Source organism: Podarcis muralis, chromosome 5 (assembly GCF_964188315.1).
Source record: "Podarcis muralis chromosome 5, rPodMur119.hap1.1, whole genome shotgun sequence".
NCBI classification, from domain to species: domain Eukaryota; kingdom Metazoa; phylum Chordata; class Lepidosauria; order Squamata; family Lacertidae; genus Podarcis; species Podarcis muralis.
Window position 1 is genome coordinate 4,602,297 of NC_135659.1, and position 20,658 is coordinate 4,622,954.

Genomic DNA, 20,658 nt, shown 5'->3' on the forward strand with positions numbered 1-20,658 from the left:
AGAAAGCCTTCCCTGTCTGTATGTCCCATATGGTTAGCAGAGGCAAAAAGAAATGATAAAAAATAAATAAATGTATTTTTAATTATAAAGGTTGCAATTTTTACCTTTTGTTATTGTAGAATCTTAGTTTCTTTGATGTACATTCTTTTTCTTTAAATGAAACATATGGGACTGATCTAGATGAAAATCCCTACTTGGTCATGAGCTTACTCAGTGGCCCTAATCAAGCCCAACTTTCTACTTCTCCCTTTTGTAAAATGGGATTTCATAGAGCTGCTGCAAGAATGAAGACTGTATAGCATTTCATAGACTAAAATGCCAAGCTCCCCCACAGACAGACAGACAGACAGACAGACAGACAAACAAACAAACAAACAAGAATTGACATATAGAACTCGTACCCTGTGATATGAAGGTCTGATCTGACTCAGATGTGGACCAACTGGATAGTAGCCTTCCATCTGTGGATATCTGTCTCTCGTTTCAGGTACATATGGAGACACAGCTGGTGGAGGAATTTCGATGGGCACAGGGCTTCCTCTGATGATTTCTTCCCTCTGGTACGGCTGGGGAGGGGGGTACATGCGCCGGCTGTCATAATGTGGAGGGTACATGGGTTGTCCCATAGGAGGATATTGTTGGGGCTGCGCACTGTACTGAGAATTCACCATGCGGTCCTGGAGGTATGGTGGGTAATGTTCTAAATAAGGAGGGCCTGGGTCAGGAACAGACGGCGGAGGTCGGACAAATCGAGACATACACTGCGAAGGCTGAGCTGCAGGATAATACACACCTAAATACACAAAATAAAATTTTGGAAAGGTGCTTTAAGGCAATTCACTCTTTCACCTGCTTCAGAGAACGGAAGTGGCAATAATTTGTCACTTTAAATCTCCTTTTCACTTTATGTTTGAAGATGTTAATCCATTTTTTACCAAGTTACAGCTGTTTGGAAAGAGCTTGGAAACACTTTGCATTATAACAATAGATCATCACTTGTCTTAACTTTTGGCCAATGGTGTTTTATAAATTACCATGAGGAAAACATGTGGAAGCCTCTCAAGGAGCCACTATAGCTATGGGCAATTTAGAGAGGTGTCTCCTTTCAGAGTCCTCTCAGCAGTGATGCTAACAGGACAATTGCTCATCTACTGACCCTGCTTGGGAGTGTGTGGCTCCCTTAGACACTAGAAGGAGCAGGAGTCACCAGGAAGACCCTGCCCTAAGAAGCCAGATGATGACAAGGGGGTTGCATAGGCAATAATGGCAACAATGCAGAGAGGGCTAGAATGGAACATAGCCTTTTCTAAAAACATTGGCAATATTTTGTGTTGAGATCCCACAGGAAAAAGGGATTGGTGAAGTTGTTGTTTGCCACATGCACATAGGAAAACAGCTTAAAAAGGATTAGATTGTCATGAAAACTAGTGGGATGAGATAAAAGAACCTGGAGAAGGTGAGCAACTTTGTATCATAGGATTGTCACCTTTCACTATGTTTTCAAGAAATGGGTTAATTCTTGGGAGTGGTACCTATTTCTAAATAAATGGCTGATACTCAAAGAAACTTGTGAACTACCATCTGCAAGCGTGAATGCTTCCAGTTGGTGGCAGCAGTTTTCAACTCTGAAAGTTGCTACATCGAGCCAGACAGCTCTCTTCTGGCTTGATGAAATAAAATAAGGCACTGTATTTTTCACTCTATAAGACGCACCCAACCATAAGACACACCTAGTTTTTAGAGAAGGAAAACAAGGGGGAAAAAATATTCTGAATCAAATGTTGTTGAAGAGGCTTCACGCGGCTATCCCTGAAGCCAGAACAGCAAGAAGGATTGCTGCGCAGCAATCCCTCTTGCTGTTCTGGCTTCAGGGATAGCTGTGCAGCCTGCATTCGCTCCATAAGACGCACAAGATGCACACACATTTCGCCTTACTTTTTAGGAGGGAAAAGGTGTGTCTTATAGAGCGAAAAATACGGTACTTTCATTTCCCTATCTGCAAAAATCGTGAAATTCACTTACAATTTTCAATAACATTTGTAAAAACACAACTTACTTGGTCTTCTTAAATAGTGAAGTGGTTGTGCTTATACACTAGATCTTAGCCAGAAGGCCAAGTAGTGATGGGTTGTTGGGATTATAAGGAGGGCTGGTCATCCCTTGCAATTCTGAATGTCTGAACCTCAACAACCTAGGATCACTTACAGATGTGGATTCATGATAATTTCAGTTTTAGTTTAACAAAAAGTAGGTATCTAGCTCTCCTAGTTACAAAGCATCCTCTGAAAAATGTGTAGGTCGCCTTTTGCAAATGTGCAAAAGGTTCCACCAGTGTTTAGGGATGGAATTGCTTTTTCTTGCTTTGCTTCACTTCTTGCCTTGTGCTCCCAAGCAAGGTACATACACATCCCTATTGCTTTTCATTCATACATTTCTCTATTCCTATACAGACATTTTCCCTCACCACATAACTCCAAATTCTGTACGTTTTGGCTCCTGAATGCCACAAACCCAGAAGTGAGTGTTCCGGTTTGCGAACCTTCTTTGGAACCCGAATGTCTGACAAAGCTTCCACAGCTTCTGAATGGTTTGGTTTCCGAACGTTTTGGAAGTCGAATGGACTTCCAGAACAGATTCCGTTTGACTTTCAAGGTACGACTGTACGTGGCCTAGCAAAATTAAAGTACAAAAAGGTGTTCCTCAATAAATTCCTTTATACACACAGGACCTGCATGCCATCCACAAAGGTATGACTGTACATGGCCTAGCAAAACGAGCAAAAGAGAGACAAAGGAAAAGCTAATTTGTCTGACCTCTCCTGCTCTCTGATTCATCGAATCTTTCTCCCCACTCCATGGCTGCTAACTGAAAATGGCAATAATTGACCAAAAAAAGCACAAGTAAGGAAGTGGGCAAGTTCCAGCCCTTTGGATCTCTGGATCTGTGGAGTATATAGCAATGTTTGGGTATACAGTGGTACCTCCGGTTGCTGACGGGATCTGTTCTGGAGGTCCGGCCGGATCCTGAGGTTTCCGCAACCTGAGGACTGCTTCTGCGCATGCTTCTGGGTTTGCCGCTTTCGTATCCTGAAGTTTACGTAACCGGAGGTACGACTGTATTTCTTATGTTTGGATAAGTGAATTGGTAGATAATGAGAAGGCTAATAGCAGGATGTGTGTATATGACACCTATTTTATTAAAAGTCTGATATGCCAAACTTTTTAAATCCAGATGATCTAAAAGGCTGGAAATTGGAAGTACCAGACTGAAAATTTAACACTAACATAGCAGTCTTAACCACTGTCTTCTCAAAAGCAATTCCTACTGAATTCAATGGGGTGGGGCTTACTCACAGGTAAGTGGGGCCAGGACTGTAGTCTAATATATCACATTATCTAGCACCCCACCCTTCATCTAGGGCAAATAAATAAATAATAGGCAAACCTTTGCCCCAGGCCCAAATTTTACCCAGGTGGCATTGTTACCTGATTGGTAAGGTGGAGATTCAAATGGTGGACCTGCTCCCCGAGGATCTGGGTAGAACACATCTGTTTGTGGAGCTGGATACAACTGGGAGCCTCGTGGCACCATTTGGAGTTGCTTCCCAACAGATATTGGAGGCAGGTCTGGAGGTCCTCGGGGGGCCACTGGGTGAGAGTTCACGGGTAAGGCAGATAGAGAACTCTTGGGAACGGACTCCAGCCTAAAAGAGATCCACCACAACATTAGAGCAGCTACAAACCTGGGATGAATCCCACCGAATATTGCTGCTTTGGAGCCTACATTGATTTGTACATTGTCTTCTCAGCAACCAAGCATATGCAAGAGGTAGCAGAAGCATCACCGCTGCCAGCTGATATTAAGGGAGTCCAGCTAAGGTTCCAGCAGCTGCGGCAATCCAGCTTAGAGAAAGCTAAAGAGAGCCCTGCTGGATTAGACAAAAGACCCACTTAGTCAAGAAACCTGTTCTTATCAGGTGCCCATGGAAAGCAAGCACTCTCCCCCCATGTGATTCCCAGCAGCTGGTATTCATTGGCATGCTGCATCCAGACTATGCACAGCCATCACGGCTAGTAGTCATGGTTAGCTTTGTCCCGTGTGAATTTGCCTAAATCCCTTTCGGGGCCAACCAAGTTTGTGGCTATCACTACATTTTGTGAGAGCAAATTCCATAGTTTAACTATGCATTTTGTGAGGTCCTTTTGAATGGAAGTACTGCCACCTATATTTGAATGTGTGTATGATGGTAATGCAGTCCAGATACAGATGTGACCTGAATGCAAAAGTCATGTCTGTGCATCCAATTTATGCACACGTGGACTGCATTCTCCATATTGGGCAGTTTATATGAACACCATAAACAGGTAAACGTACAAGTCAGGAGGTGACCCAGGGGCACTGCTGCTAAGATGGTCAATTTTCCCGGGCTTCAAGGCTGAATCATAACTGGAGTCGGTTCCGCGAGAGATAAGTTGTGTAACTGCGCTGCCTGTTGAAACAATCCCATTTGGCAAGGCAGAGGGTTTTCTGTTGGGCAAGTCCATACTCCCTTCGTCTGAGAGGATAGCTGCTGCCGATAGGCCCACTTCATTCAGCTGGCCTAAGGAGGCACTCAGGGGTCTTCGAGGAACCAGACGTTTGTTCATCTTACGAAATCTTCAGGAGAAACATGTGAGGAATTATAGAAAAAGGATGAGCTACAGCTCAAGCTGAACAGTTATTTTTCTTTTCCTACTCAAATGCTAGAGCGCAAACTTTAATTCAGGCACGACTATCGCAGCTGGAACCACACTAGGCACCATGCAGCAAACATGGCTGCTTGCTGCTTATACTCAGTTGCTGGGATAGTGAATACATAACTCGTATTTCCACTCAGTCCTGTCCTCTTTAACAGCCTGTAGCACACAAATCTTACTGTCTGTCTTTCTCTCTCTAAATCAGGGCATAATTTCAGTTTGGCAGTAAAACCCACACACTAGTATGGGAACAGCAGACTATCTAGGGGCATATTGGGCAAGATACTAGGAAGTTAGGAAGACAGGGCTTACCCCTGTAGAAGCCTTGTTAGTTGGTATGTATATATATATATATATTGAATAGCTCAAGAATTTAATTCTTTCACCACCATTTTATTTTACCATTGTAGATTGCCATGTCTTGCCCAACCCCCATGCAGATGATCTGAAACATTTATACCTTCAACCCTAATCAATTATCCATTCTAAACTGGATACTCTCCAGCTCCGTTTGCACAATCTGATAAGTTCACAATCAGAAATAGAATAAGTCATGGAACCTTACTTTTCTAGTTCTTCCTGCGAGTGTGCAAAGGTGCAGCTGGCCCCACGGGGGCAACCTCCTCTCTGCTTCATGTCTCGGCACATATATGTCTTATATTTGCTGTGTTGAGGAGGCTAGATCAAATGGAAAAATAAGGAAACTGAAACCAAAATTCTCAAAGTCTACAATAATGCTCCAAAATAAATCCAGAATAAAAATAAAATAAAAAAACCTGTGTAGACAGATCTCCAGAAAGAAAGCCAGTAAAATATGCCAGTGAACTAAGGACACTATGCAACTTATTTCCAACTAAGCATGGCCTGGGTTGTGCTGCATGTGCTGTGATAGCAGATTTAATCAATGGAATCCACCCACCTCTTTATTCAACACCCAGTGTTAGAAACTGAGATACGAGAGCTAGGAGCTAAATGGCACCTTAAACCTAGGTTATGGGCACAGCAACAGAATGTCTAGGCGTGCTTTTTTTATAACAAGAATACAAAGCTGGAAATGAATGAACTGCAGCTAAAATATTATGTTCATTTTTCACATGGTCTAGTCCTTCCCCTGCCCATCTCCCTAATATTCTCAAGAGGGTCTCTTCTCCAGTCTTCAGAGAGTACCTAGAAGTGGGGAAGCGTGAAAAGGTCCTTCTTGCCTTCCACTCTGCAGTTTCCACCTGAAATCTTAGGTGCAGTATTGTGCCCAGGGCTCAGAAACTTGCTCAAACTAACGAAATTCCTTGTTGAAAAATGCGCCTGGGACAATGGGAGTTTCGAAAACTGTCAACACCTTGACAATATTAGGTATGGAACCATTAGTAGATAATCCTTTTCCCAATGATTTAGCAATTCCAATAAAGAGTTCCATTTTTAAGTTGCTTTTCTGTCATAAATTTTACTGTTTTAATGCAGATCTCATTTTTTTCTCCGTTCATGGTGCAAAAGTTGCAAAGTACTACACAAACGCAAAAGCACTGCTAAATATTTCAGTGGTTTTAAAAAAATATTTCACATCTAACCTGCCTGGTATGTTCTTCTCCTTCTACATCCCCATCAGCTATATGATTCAGTCACAATATCAAACCTCTCCGGAGGTGAAAAACAGTTTATAGGTTTTTTTAAAAAAATAATTAACTATTATATTATTAATTATTAATATTTATATACTGCCCTATACGCACAGGTCTCAGGGTGGTTCACAGAAGTAAAAACTATGGCTACTGCAACCCAGTGGGCCAGTGGGGCACTGTATGCATGAAGGGAGAAGTGCAGGAGTGCTCATTATGTTATCAACACTCCAACTATGATTTGGAAGTTGTTCCTAAAGGCAGGCTTATGACACACATGCACGCTCTCTCCCCCTCTTTGTTTGGACTTGCATTCTCTCAGCTTTATGTCTATGAAATATTGTTGTTGTTGTTTAGTCGTTTAGTCGTGTCCGACTCTTCGTGACCCCATGGACCAGAGCACACCAGGCACCTCTGTCCTCCACTACCTCCCACAGTTTGGTCAGACTCATGCTGGTAACCTCGAAAACACTATCCAACCATCTCGTCCTCTGTCGCCCCCTTCTCCTTGTGCCCTCCATCTTTCCCAGCATCAGGGTCTTCTCCAGGGAGTCTTCTCTTCTCATGAGGTGGCCAAAGTACTGGAGCCTCAGCTTCACGATCTGTCCTTCCAGTGAGCACTCAGGGCTGATTTCCTTAAGAATGGATGCGTTTGATCTTCTTGCAGTCCATGGGACTCTCAAGAGTCTTCTCCAGCACCATAATTCAAAAGCATCAATTCTTCGGCGATCAGCCTTCTTTATGGTCCAGCTCTCACTTCCATACATCACTACTGGGAAAACCATGGCTTTAACTATACGGACCTTTGTTGGCAAGGTGATGTCTCTACTTCTCAAGATGCTGTCTATGCCTGTCATTGCCCTTCTCCCAAGAAGCAGGCGTCTTTTAATTTCGTGGCTGCTGTCACCATCTGCAGTGATCATGGAGCCCAAGAAAGTAAAATCTCTCACTGCCTCCATTTCTTCCCCTTCTATTTGCCAGGAGGTGATGGGACCAGTGGCCATGATCTTCGTTTTTTTGATGTTGAGCTTCAGACCATATTTTGCGCTCTCCTCTTTCACCCTCATCAAAAGGTTCTTTAATTCCTCCTCACTTTCTGCCATCAAGGTTGTGTCATCTGCATATCTGAGGTTGTTGATATTTCTTCCGGCAATCTTAATTCCAGCTTGGGATTCATCCAGCCCAGCCTTTCGCATGATGTATTCTGCATACAAATTAAATAAGCAGGGAGACAAAATGCAGCCTTGTCGTACTCCTTTCCCAATTTTGAACCAATCAGTTGTTCCATATCCAGTTCTAACTGTAGCTTCTTGTCCCACATAGAGATTTCTCAGGAGACAGATGAGGTGATCAGGCACTCCCATTTCTTTAAGAACTTGCCATAGTTTGCTGTGGTCGACACAGTCAAAGGCTTTTGCATAGTCAATGAAGCAGAAGTAGATGTCTTTCTGGAACTCTCTAGCTTTCTCCATAATCCAGCGCATGTTTGCAATTTGGTCTCTGGTTCCTCTGCCTCTTCTAAATCCAGCTTGCACTTCTGGGAGTTCTCGATCCACATACTGCTTGAGCCTTCCTTGTAGAATTTTAAGCATAACCTTGCTAGCGTGTGAAATGAGTGCAATTGTGCGGTAGTTGGAGCATTCTTTGGCACTGCCTTTCTTTGGGATTGGGATGTAGACTGATCTTCTCCAATCTTCTGGCCACTGCTGAGTTTTCCAAATTTGCTGGCATATTGAGTGTAGCACCTTAACAGCATCATCTTTTAAAATTTTAAATAGTTCAGCTGGAATACCATCACTTCCACTGGCCTTGTTATTTGCAGTGCTTTCTAAGGCCCATTTGACTTCACTTTCCAGGATGTCTGGCTCAAGGTCAGCAACCACACTACCTGGGGTGTACGAGACATCCATATCCTTCTGGTATAATTCCTCTGTGTATTCTTGCCACCTCTTCTTGATGTCTTCTGCTTCTGTTAGGTCCTTACCACTTTTGTCCTTTATTATGGTAATCTTTGTACGAAATGTTCCTTTCATATCTCCAATTTTCTTGAACAGATCTCTGGTTCTTCCCATTCTGTTGTTTTCCTCTATTTGTTTGCATTGCTCGTTTAAGAAGGCCTTCTTGTCTCTCCTTGCTATTCTTTGGAAATCTGCATTCAATTTCCTGTATCTTTCACTATCTCCCTCACATTTTGCTTGCCTTCTCTCCTCCGCTATTTGTAAGGCCTCGTTGGACAGCCACTTTGCTTTCTTGCATTTCCTTTTCATTGGGATGGTTTTCGTTGCTGCCTCCTGTACAATGTTACGAGCCTCCATCCATAGTTCTTCAGGCACTCTGTCCACCAAATCTAAATCCTTAAACCTGTTCCTCACTTCCACTGTGTATTCATAAGGGATTTGACTTAGATTGTATCTTACCGGCCCAGTGGTTTTTCCTACTTTCTTCAGTTTAAGCTTGAATTTTGCTATAAGAAGCTGATGATCTGAGCCACAGTCAGCTCCAGGTCTTGTTTTTGCTGACTGTATAGAGCTTCTCCATCTTTGGCTGCAGAGAATATAATCAATCTGATTTCGATGCTGCCCATCTGGTGATGTCCATGTGTAGAGTCGTCTCTTGTGTTGTTGGAAAAGAGTGTTTGTGATGACCAGCTTGTTCTCTTGACAGAACTCTATTAGCCTTTGCCCTGCTTCGTTTTGAACTCCAAGGCCAAACTTGCCAGTTGTTCCTTTTATCTCTTGACTCCCTACTTTAGCATTCCAATCCCCTATAATGAGAAGAACATCCTTCTTTGGTGTCACTTCTATAAGGTCTTGTAAGTCTTCATAGAATTGGTCAATTTCAGTTTCTTCAGCGCCAGTAGTTGGTGCATAAACTTGGATTACTGTGATGTTAAAAGGTCTGCCTTGGATTCGTATCGAGATCATTCTATCATTTTTGAGATTGCATCCCAGTACAGCTTTCGCCACTCTTTTGTTGACTATGAGGGCCACTCCATTTCTTTTACGGGTTTCTTGCCCACAGTAGTAGATGTGATGGTCATCCGAACTGAATTCGCCCATTCCCGTCCATTTTAGTTCACTGATGCCCAGGATGTCAATATTTATTCTTGCCATCTCATTTTTGACCACCTCCAACTTACCCAGGTTCATGGTTCTTACATTCCAGGTTCCTATGCAATATTTTTCTTTACAGCATTGGACTTTCCTTTCGCTTCCAGGCATATCCGCAACTGAGCGTCCTTTCGGCTTTGGCCCAGCCGCTTCATCAGCTCTGGATCTACTTGTACTTGCCCTCCGCTCTTCCCCAGTAGCATGTTGGACGCCTTCCGACCTGAGGGGCTCATCTTCCAGCGTCATAACTTTTATATGCCTGTTGTCTTTGTCCATGGAGTTTTCTTGGCAGGATACTGGAGTGGCTTGCCGGTTCCTCCTCCAGGTGGATCACGTTTGGTCAAAACTCTCCACTATGACTTGTTCATCTTGTGTGCCCTGCTTGGCGTAGTTCATAGCTTCTCTGAGTTCTTCAAGCCCCTTCGCCACGGCAAGGCAGTGATCCATGAAGGGGTATGAAATATTACTCATACACAAATTATCATAGAAATTAAAGACAAGTAACACAAAAGAAGTATTACACAGTAGTGAACTATATTGTACATAGCATAAGAGAAAACACAAGCTTCTTGTTCCAATAAATTAGAAAAAGCCTAATTACCTATAACATTTATTTAATACTTGCTATGGACATAAATAAACGACTAAACAACAACAACCTCTCTCAAATTTTAATGTAATTAATGGCCATCATTTCTCTACTATTCTGAATTCTAGGTATGCTTAGAACTTTTTTTTAAAAAAGAAAACACTTTCCAGTGAGTAGCTTTGATTTTCTTTCTACTATTAAAAAGCTTAATGAAAATCTTCAAACTGCAATTTCCGATGTTTCCCTTAAATCACGTTAAAAAATAGTTACTGGGCACTCATAATCTGTGAAACCCACAGAATATGTAGTTCTTCCTCCCACCTTAATAATTGGACAAAACAATCAATATGCACAAAATGTTATGACATCTTCTGGATTTTGGGATCCCAACTAGGATCAAACAAAACTAATTTGGATATGCCTGAGCATGTGGGCTATATGGCTAGCAGGATTTCTAGTCTTGGTACAGCTGACCTCCATGCTATTATCACAATCTGATTTTAAAATGCCTCTCTTTCAGAAGAGCTTTGTCATGCAGCAAGGGGAGATAAGTCCAAAGTTGCCCAGGGCACACAGAACTAATTGCATGGTCCTTTGGGTCTATGTCTGAATGAGTTGTGATTTATGAGAGTTCAAACGCTTTGGAATGGCTATGAATATTTCAGATGTAACAGTTCCATGTTTCTTGCTGAATTCCACTATTTACACATTTCCACTGCTTTGATAGATATGGGTTCCAGAACAACTTATAGCAAATCTGAAGAAGTGTACATGCACACGAAAGCTCATACCAAGTATGGTATCTGAAGAAGTGTGCATGCACACGAAAGCTCATACCAAGAACTAACTTAGTTGGTCTTTAAGGTGCTACTGGAAGGAATTTTTTTGTTTTAACTTATAGCAAAGTACATTATATTTTCATTCAGTACCTTTTCAGTTAATGTGGCCACATGAAGAATTTTCAGACATGCAGGCAGCACAGATAATAGTTAGAAATGCTGTCCCAAACAGTAGTGCTAATATGTAATATTTGGATGGCAAAAAGAGCTAAGTTCATTTGGCAAGGCAAGAAACCAAGTATTACATTTAAAATATTAACAGATACTAAAGAAAAAGGTAGATTCTCACTTCCAAATCTTTCTTTTTCTTTATTTTTTTTCTTACGTTAGGTTAGGAAGAAAAGGGGGAAAGAGGAGGCTCACTTCCAAATTTAAAATTATATTATGATGCAGCATGTTTGACATGGATAAAGGAATGGATAATATTGCAAAAAATACTAGATTGCTGGATCTGGAAGGATATGGTAAACAATATGGGTGATATGCATATATGGGGTAGGAAAAAAACAAAGGTACATAAATACTTTCTAAATTACTCCATAAGGAGAAGTTTATTTGGAGGGCTATATGTCTTCAAGTACTGTATTAAAATCTACTTGAAAGAAAAGCACCACTGTGGTTATCCCCTATAGAAGCTTGTGCCCAAAAACAAATAAACATGAAGAAGAATTGGGGGACTTACAGAGAATATTAAGTTATACTGAAAGTGGGTATAAACTTGAAAAACTAGAAGAAATTCAAGACTTGGTATTGGCTTGGTTTCAGTACCAAATTAACAAGCTATTTAAGAAGAATGCGTTAAACGGTTTTAAGGAACAAAGATCTGATCTCAAACTGGGGTTGCTTGAGAGTAATGAAAAACTGATTTCTAAAATGTATAAAATGTTATTAGAATGGGATACTAAAGATGATACAATGAACTTAGGTCACAATAGTGATACAACTTCCTATGGGAAAAGGATATGAAATTCACTCCTTGTTACACACTAAGAGAAAACTATTATTATGTACAGTTAATATTTAACACCAAATAAACTGGCCAAGATGTATAAAAATGTGTCAAGTAAATGCTGGAAATGCAAAGAGATATAAGGGTCATTCTTCCATATGTGGTGGACATGTAAAAAAAAAGCTAAAGCCTTTTGGGAAATTATATAATGAAATGAAGAAAATGTTTAAATGGACTATTCCAAAAAGCTTTTCTTATAGGGATAATAGTGAAAAGATGTTCCAAAGAAGATGACCAAATTATTTATGTATGTGACAACAGCTGCTAGAATATTATATGCACAGAAATGGAAAGAAGAGAAGGTTTCAACAAAGGAGGATTGACTTTGGAAAGTAATGGACTATACAGAAATGTCAATAATGGACAGAAAAAATAAAGAGATCAAAATGATGAGCTTTAAATAGAAGAATGGAGGCCGTTCATAGACTATCTGAAAAAGCATCATAGTCAAATGGAATCACAGGCAGGATTCGAGATATAAAGCAGCGGAAGAAAAATTATAAAATAAATGAAATAGAGGAATATTTTATAATAGATAAAGAATGAAGAAATAATGAAGTAAAAAGGGTTTGAGCAAAAACACTGGAGGTGATGGTGGGAAGTCAACTCATGGAACAATGTGATTTGATATGGTCACTGTGAAAACGCTGCATGTTGTTGAACACAATTATTTTTTCTGTACTGCTATGATCTGTGGTCAAATTCTGCCAGTGCTTCAAAAACCTGCACAACCTCCACCCAGAAACCAAAATGTGTGCCACAGGCAAAGATGGCTTAATCCTACATCCTGCAAGTCTCTGAAAGACTACTACCTGTCCTCAGCCTCATGTGTGCAATGTATCCCCAATGTGACTCATATAATCTTTGGTGATTTTGCTGGAGGTGGCAGGGAAGGACTAGACCAACACCCCAATTTTTACAAAAGCTTCGTTTTCCTAGAGTACTTCCTTCTGAGAACTCCGGGCATGAAATTAAAACATTGTTGCTCCAATAGAGACAAGTGGATATTGGCAACTTATTCACCTTTTTTATCTTACATATACTAGGGGAAGCATTTCCTTTCGTTCTTTTTTGATTTGGCAAGGTCTACTATGACAAAGTGTGCCTTCTGGCTACAAGAAGTGCCACACAATACAGTACCTGCTGCTGGTCTGCTCCTTTCTTGCTGTGATTTTGGATGTAATCAACCAGCCCGTGTACCACAGTCCGCACAGCGACAAGTCCATTCTCAAGCTGCTCCCAGGTGGGTGGTGGGGCATCTACAGTGTTTATAAGAACAAATGAATTTATCTCTGGAAAATGAGAAATCCCATAGAAACAGGATCTGAATCATAGCAAGCATCAAAAAATTTAAAACATGCAAAATTTTAGTTCTGAAGGAAGAATAAATCTGACAGACAAGACTAAGGAAATGTCTATGGAAATTCAACACTGATTTGCCAGATTTAGGGAGCAGCAGCAGCAGCAGCAAACATTTCCTGCCTGTCGGTAAGGAATATAGTTATTGAAATAGGAATGCTTGAGAGCATTTGAACCCTCAGAGAGACACCCCCCAGAAAATATATTGTAATTGTGGGAAATATGGCAGGAGATTAGAGGTAATCAAGGAAAAGCAGCAAGGTCTGAGAGAGCCCAAGAGAGACATTTCTAGTGAAAGGACTGTCTCATTAACATGTGTTTCCTTTTGCTAAAATATGGCAATATAACCCTACTACAACAATGATAAGCAGAGAAACATACAGAGACATGTCCTCCTCAGGAAGGGCTGGGCAGGATTTAGCAAGACTCTGAGCCTAACCTCATGAATTCATAAAAAATAATCCTATGATCCTGACCCATTCAGAATTTTTCAGGTCACAAGGCCTTTTCCCATGATCATTAAGGTCTGTGGGACCTTATGGAGTAGCCACTGTTGCCACAAAACCAACAAAGTCATAGGATACCTTAAAGGCAAACAACTTTATTGTGGCATATGTTTTTGTGGGCAAGCCAATCAGCATATGTATGTGACTTACTCCCAGCTAATGTCCATTGTTTATGAATAAACAGAGCAAGATCAGTAGTGTGAATGCACACCTGTAGCAGGAATAGCCTGGGGTCAAATGTGGCCCCTCCAGGTTTTTGGAGCCCTCCCTATGCCGCCCCCCTCACCATCTTTATTCTGTGCGCTCTTCAAGTGCTTTCCCCAGGCTGGAGTGTGTCACTGAACTTTGGTGCCTCTTGCTTGCCAGGAAAGGGAGATGTGTTATGTATAGAAACCTATATACATGTAACACGCAACCTTTGCACAGAAGGAATGTAGCCTGCAGTACAAAAGGGTGATCTATTCATCCGCTGACTTTCACTCCTGACCCTGTCCATCACTGGGATGCAGCCCCTGGAAGGTTTTCCACAAGGGAATATAGCCCTCAGGTTGAAAATGGTCTTCACTCCTGCTGTCTCAACTCACAGGGATGTTTTTTATGCCTTAGAACTCCCAAACGCCAAGACTGCCACAACTCTGAGAAGTCTAGACACATGGTGGGCAGAAGGTAGATTTGTACTTTATAACTAAAGGTGCTCCACCCCTGGATGAACAATTTTGCACCCTGCTTTGGTTCATGGGTCTTAGTGTTCTAGTAAAAAATAAACAAGCCTGAAGTCTGTCCGCCATTAGAATATAAAGGAGACTAGAGCATCTCAAGAGAAACAGCTTTTTTGTTAACAAGGAAACAAGAGAGTAGTCTGTTCACCTGTGCTTCTCACATTGACACTTATCAGTTTGATTGAAAGATATGCACAGCCCCTTCTGCTGCAGTGAACATGAATATAAACCACTTTTTTAATAGTTACCTGGGCTGGGATCAATATTTGCAAGGAGTTCTAGATGGGGTCGAAGCCGGTTCAGATTGGCTGGGTCACCAGTCCTCTGGAGAGCGATAGTTAGTTCCTGAACACTCTGTGCAAAAGAGGCTGGGGTCTGCAACTTAAATATATATGTACATAATTAGAACTGCTTTCTGTACTCCTAGAGACCATCTTCAGTGAAACACACCTAAAAGATACATTTTTAAATTTCTTGTCTCACCAGCACTCAAGATGTGTGCCTTGATGTGAAACCATTTTCTCAACAGAGATGCACTTGCCATTCCTAGTGGTCAATCACAGCTTAGGCCCTCTCCAGTAATACAGCCTGCATGTTCATTAACTGTATATACCAATATACAATGCATCAAGGCTCAGCGATATTAAATCCTGTTTAAGAGGACAGTTCTCACAGAAGTGAAAATGGAACTGGCAACCCCATGACAGCTCCACAAAGCACAGCACATTCCTGAGACAATCTCCCAGCTACTTTTCTGCTTCACGCTCACGAGGAAGGCTTGAGCTTGTCCTTGACATTAAGAGCACCTGAGAAGCACGGTATGCCATAGAAGACTCTTGATAGCAAGTGGGACATGGGAAGAAGAACCGAGGAGCCCCACTTATGACTAATATCAGCAATAAAAACATAGTAGAAAATTAAAGGAAGTGGAATGATTTGAAGAGACTGTACCTTGTCAATAATTGACTGCATGTGGGATTTGTGGGACTGGTCTCCATATAGCAATGAAGACCACTGATCTGGGGCAATGCGCAAACCAGCCTCCATAGCAATTTGCACAATCTGGGAATCGTGTTCTCGTCTCAGAGCTTCATAGGTTCGGAACTCCTCCTTTAACTGCATCAGGGAGGAATCCTCATCTCGTTTAGTCACCTGGAAGAAAAAAATCCATCTGGATTAGGTAAGATGACAATACCCAACTTAACCAAATAAGGGAACAGTTTCTCAGTTCAGTTCCCTGGCCCAAAAGTATTAGCTGCTTATAAAGATTTATGAAAGGAAGTACTATCGCTCAAAAATAATTCTTCCAGTTTGTATGGGGGAGGGCTCCCCCCTCCAATGATCAGATGAAAAGCTGAGACAATTGTGTATTAAATAATACACAAATTCTTAATAGATTTAGCAACAAAATAAAATATCTATGCACAAAGATTAGATTATCATTACTAAAACGAGCCTAGAGCCTAGATTCTCTATGAGGTGGGATTCCCCTTCCTCTCCAAAGGCACAGAACATTCTTCAGAGCAGTTGTGAATCCTAGGATTCTGTGAGTGATTCACTGTAACTAAAGGTGAGCAGTTGTTCAAGGAGCGTTAATTCTCTCCAAGGAGAACTCTTTTCTGTGTCTCTTTAAAACAAAAAGTTGACAAAGTGCAGCTGGAAGAAAGAACTCTTCAGTTCCTGTCCTTCAGAGAAGGCAGCAGTGCTCAGTTGCCTCCAAAACTAAAGGGATATTGGATTTTCTCATGAAATGCAGTACATGAAATTGCAGAATGAAAGCTAGTGCTCAGTTAAGCCTTGCTGCAGCTCATCAGTTTGAACTGCAACTCCTGCAAATGGCATTGGAAGTTTTAGAATTAAAGTGAGAAGACTAATGAAGTTCAGCAAAATTTCCTCATATTAGGGGTCTTGGAAAAGGTGGTGAGAACATGCCTGCTTTTCCTGTGACCTAGTTTAACAGCTTAATTTCAGACTCTTCTCTATGTCTGACATGGAAAGAGCCTCTTCTTGGCAGTGTCTGAAATTCCCAGGGCACCAGGCACATTTTGCTACTGGGGTGGGTCCAATTATAACCACATGGAGATTTCTGGGCACCAGGTAGCGACTGACATCTCCATTGAGTCAGCTGACTCGTGTGAGGCAAAAGATGTGCGTCTTGTCCTTCTGCACTGCTGCGCGAATCATGGATATCTTAGTCCTCCATCATCACATCAAGGAAAGTAAGTGCTGGGCTGAGTACACATATACTTGACACTGAAGCAACCTTTCCACAGGCCTCCCAAACAGAGCTCACAGACCACAGTTCTTGCATACTGGGACAAGTGAATCATTGTAAGAGCAAACTACAATCAAGCAATGTAGTTGAGATAACAGAATCACAGAACTGGAAGGGACCCCAAGGGTCATCATGTCCAACCCCCTGGCAAATACACATTCCATTGTGGTGATGGTAACTCAGGTTTTGTTGTTGTTGTTTAGTTGTTTAGTCGTGTCCGACTCTTCGTGACCCCATGGACCAGAGCACGCCAGGCACCTCTGTCCTCCAACTCAGGTTTAAGGGGCCTTTGGGTGCCTAGCTTATATATATGAGTTTCTAAAAGTGGATCTTTAGGCCTGAAGTCTCAGGCGAATGATCAGCCAAGAGATATTCTGGTGCATTTTGAATACTACATGATTAAAGATTCTGTTTCTGAAGCTCTTTGTAATATTCAAACTGGCTCCTTGATGTGAAGAGTTTTTCTGACTACAGGTTATTCTATCTGCACTCTTTCTGCACTAATAATAACAACTCAGTATCTACTTCAAAATCCCTGAAACCACAACCAGAACAGCTTGCTCTGTACCTTGAAACAGGAGGCTCTGTATAGAAGCTGGACAACATGCCCAATGCTGGTTTTAGAAGCCTGAGGAAATCGTGGCTCCAACCTCTGTACCACAAAGAGAACCAAGACTTTCCGAGACAAAGCAGATCCATCTTCCAAAGCCAAAAGAACTAACTTGAGAGCTTCCTCTTGCATTGCTGAAAAATAAAGAGTAGCATGACAGAATGCCAGGTATTACGAGCAATTTCAGATATATACTGCTTATTCTATTTTGTTTAGGCCTAACATAACTTAAAGGTAAAGGTACTTCTGATCATTAGGTCCAGTCGTGGGCGACTCTGGGGTTGCGGCGCTCATCTCGCTCTATAGGCCAAGGGAGCCAGCGTTTGTCTGCAGACAGCTTCCGGGTCATGTGGCCAGCATGACTAAGCTGCTTCTGGTGAACCAGAGCAGCGCACAGAAACGCTGTTTACCTTCCCGCCGGAGTGGTACTTATTTATCTACTTGCACTTGACATGCTTTCGAACAACTAGGTGGGCAGGAGCTGGGACCAAACAATGGGCGCTCACCCCATTGCGGGGATTCGAACCACCAACCTTCTGATCGGCAAGCCCTAGGCTCTGTGGTTTAGACCACAGCGCCACCCTCGTCCCTTACATAACTTACACTAGACTTAATGACTGCATTAGAGGTTCTACAAACCTCAGTGTTAATGGTCAAGCGGTGAAATGTGGCACCCACTATACAAACAAGCAGCTTGAGTAGAATCCCGACAACATACAGTTTCACTTAAAAGAAAATCTTTAGTCTATATCACATGGCTTTAGAAATGTCAATAATCCAGTGTACAGGCAGGTCTACTGTTGAAAATACTGAGAATCCCAATGCATTTTTTTGATGTACCCAAATTAAAAGATATTACAGTATTATAACTTACAGTCTAATATTATGAAGGCTGGCCGGAACTTTGTGCAGGTTGTATGGAAAACAATGTTGAAATCTATCTAAATCAACTGTTTTCATATTCTGCATCTAAGTTCAAATTGAATTTGTCTTCTCATTATTTCGACAATTTAACAGTTCTGTACTCAGCTGTTGTGCTGTGCTGATTAAGCATGGTGAGACTGCTAGGCACCTAAGACCACATGGTCCCAGAGTGGATTTGGTTTAAATCAAATAGATTTAAATCACGATTTAAATCACTAGTCAGTAAGGCTTGATTTAAATCATTTTCTTACAGAAGGACTCATTCTTGCTGGTGGTATAAGGTTTCATTTTTGGAATAATAAATTTTTCAGAGTAGTTTTTACAGTTATATCAAAAGTTACTGATTTGGTTATACTATTAGAAATACATAGAAAGATAATTATGAAATTATTGTGAGGTTTAATAAGTTAACTGTTTATATTTTGACAACTTTTCTGCTGTACTTTTTTTTTAGAGGGGAAGGAGGAAGAGAGATACAATTGGTAGGCCTAGGCTGGAAGAGGCTTGCAGAAAGAGCAGGCCGAGGAGAAACAGGCTGGTGGAAAGCTGGAAAGGGGGAACCAAGGACTGGAGCAGAGAACTTCAGGGATTCCTGCTTCAGGACTGAAGTTCCCGGTAGAGACTTTATTGTTTGGAGAATGTCAGGCGAGCCCTGGGAAGAAGGGCCTGGAACCAGTGAACTCTTATTAGTTGACTGGCAAGCACTTCCCAGTTACTATTTCCAGCACCACACCACCCCTTTGGATTTGCTTCTACATTCAGGTTCCTATTCTGTACAGTTAAGTGTTAGTGCAGTTGCTGGAACCCAGTGGGATTGGGAACAGGTTGCCAGCCTGAAGTGCCTTCAGCACTTGCCTCAAGTCTGAGTTGCACAGGCATGCAACTGACTTGCACAAATATTACACAAAGATCCTAAGACTCTTGGAGTATTCAGCTCACAAGGTTGCACTTTCATTTTTACTGCTTCACACTTGGCTACTTCTGCAGAACTATTCCACTCCAAACAATCTATTCATTGAACCTCTTGGAACTTAGCATTTAAGAGGTAAGGGGTTGATTCTGTGTATATAAATTTGCAAAGGAACAATGGGATTAAGGTTTTTTCCTCAACTCTGTATGTTTATTTTATAACATTTTTCCTGTGAAGAAAAGGCATGTTATCTCTGCAGACACAAATTCACACTTTCGAGAACTGCAAAAACAAGCATCTGTGATATCTTCTTGTTAGAAAAACTGCCCCAAATAATCTTACAGAAACCTCTGGAAGCGCATGACAATGTGAATGGATTAATGGAATTCATTTACCAAAAAAATTACACATTGCCTATAAAGCTTCATGCTACATAATCAAAAACAAATCCTTATTTCCTGATGAATAGCCTTTGAACTATAATGTAACTTAAATAGAAAACTATCTTTAGAAAGATTTTTCCTCCAAAAGCATTTTTTTAAAAAATCCTATTTAAATAAAAAAAATCTGATTTTTATCCACCCTGCATGGTCCTAATCTAGTAACGAAGATTAATAGAGCTGTAGAATTGGAAGGGGCCACAAGAGCCATCTGGTCCAGCCCCCTGCAGTGCAGGAATCTTTTGCCCAACGCAGGGCTTGAACCCGTGACCCTAAGATAAAGGCTCTCATGCTCTACCAACTGAGCCATGTCAGCAGTATTCACTTAAGATATATATTTTTCATGCGAGTGGGTACTCCAGCAGCTAAGAAAAAGCAGACAACTATGTGTGTATCCCAGTGCACATGACAAACAGCCATCCTACCGAAGCTGAACAGGTCTGGGTTTGGCCAATGCCTGAGAAAGTCTACCTGGCAACCCATGCGTGCTGTCTTGGCTTACAGGATATAAATATAACAAAAACAATAAATTCATATGTTGAGATTATCAGAAGTCCTCCTCTGCCCCCTCAGCAAGGAAGATTTTGTCATTTGCAATAAAGAACAGGGTGTTTTCAGTAGTCTTCCCTGAGCTTTGGAATGACCTTCTATGAAAAGCGTGATGGTGCACTCACCTGGCCTTTAAGCAATAGCATAAAGCCCAGTCACATACTGAAGTCTACCAGTTATCTAAAAATTGGCAGGGTAGTTGTAGATGTTTTTATTATTGCTGCTCAGTGATGTTTTAATATTGAGACTATAAGATATCTTGAACCTGGCGAAAGTCAATATATAAATATTGTAAATAATACAGGGTTTAAATAATCCAGGGTTTCCATTTCATGCATCCCACTTCTCTGAATCCATTATCTGTGAAGTTCAAACTGTCAGCACTATAGGGAATAGATATTTAGGCCGATATCAAATATTAATCAGAATCATACTCACAGTAGACCCATAGAAATAAATGGATTTTTCCT

General features: G+C 41.3%; 1 protein-coding gene across 6 annotated transcripts in view; it reads right to left on the reverse strand.

Moving 5' to 3' along the window:
• The window catches only part of RC3H1 (ring finger and CCCH-type domains 1), a 69,149-nt gene that overhangs the window by 20,652 nt on the left and 27,839 nt on the right, over positions 1-20,658 (reverse strand). For all 6 annotated transcript variants that reach the window (XM_077928200.1, XM_077928199.1, XM_028732324.2 and 3 more), the window contains exons 5-12: positions 17,324-17,499; positions 15,432-15,632; positions 14,729-14,861; positions 13,037-13,155; positions 5,302-5,414; positions 4,375-4,656; positions 3,486-3,703; positions 402-793 (exon numbers count right to left, since the gene is read on the reverse strand). In XM_077928200.1, coding sequence (XP_077784326.1) covers positions 402-793; positions 3,486-3,703; positions 4,375-4,656; positions 5,302-5,414; positions 13,037-13,155; positions 14,729-14,861; positions 15,432-15,632; positions 17,324-17,499 — 1,634 coding nt within the window. The remainder of the gene's footprint in view (positions 1-401; positions 794-3,485; positions 3,704-4,374; positions 4,657-5,301; positions 5,415-13,036; positions 13,156-14,728; positions 14,862-15,431; positions 15,633-17,323; positions 17,500-20,658) is intronic.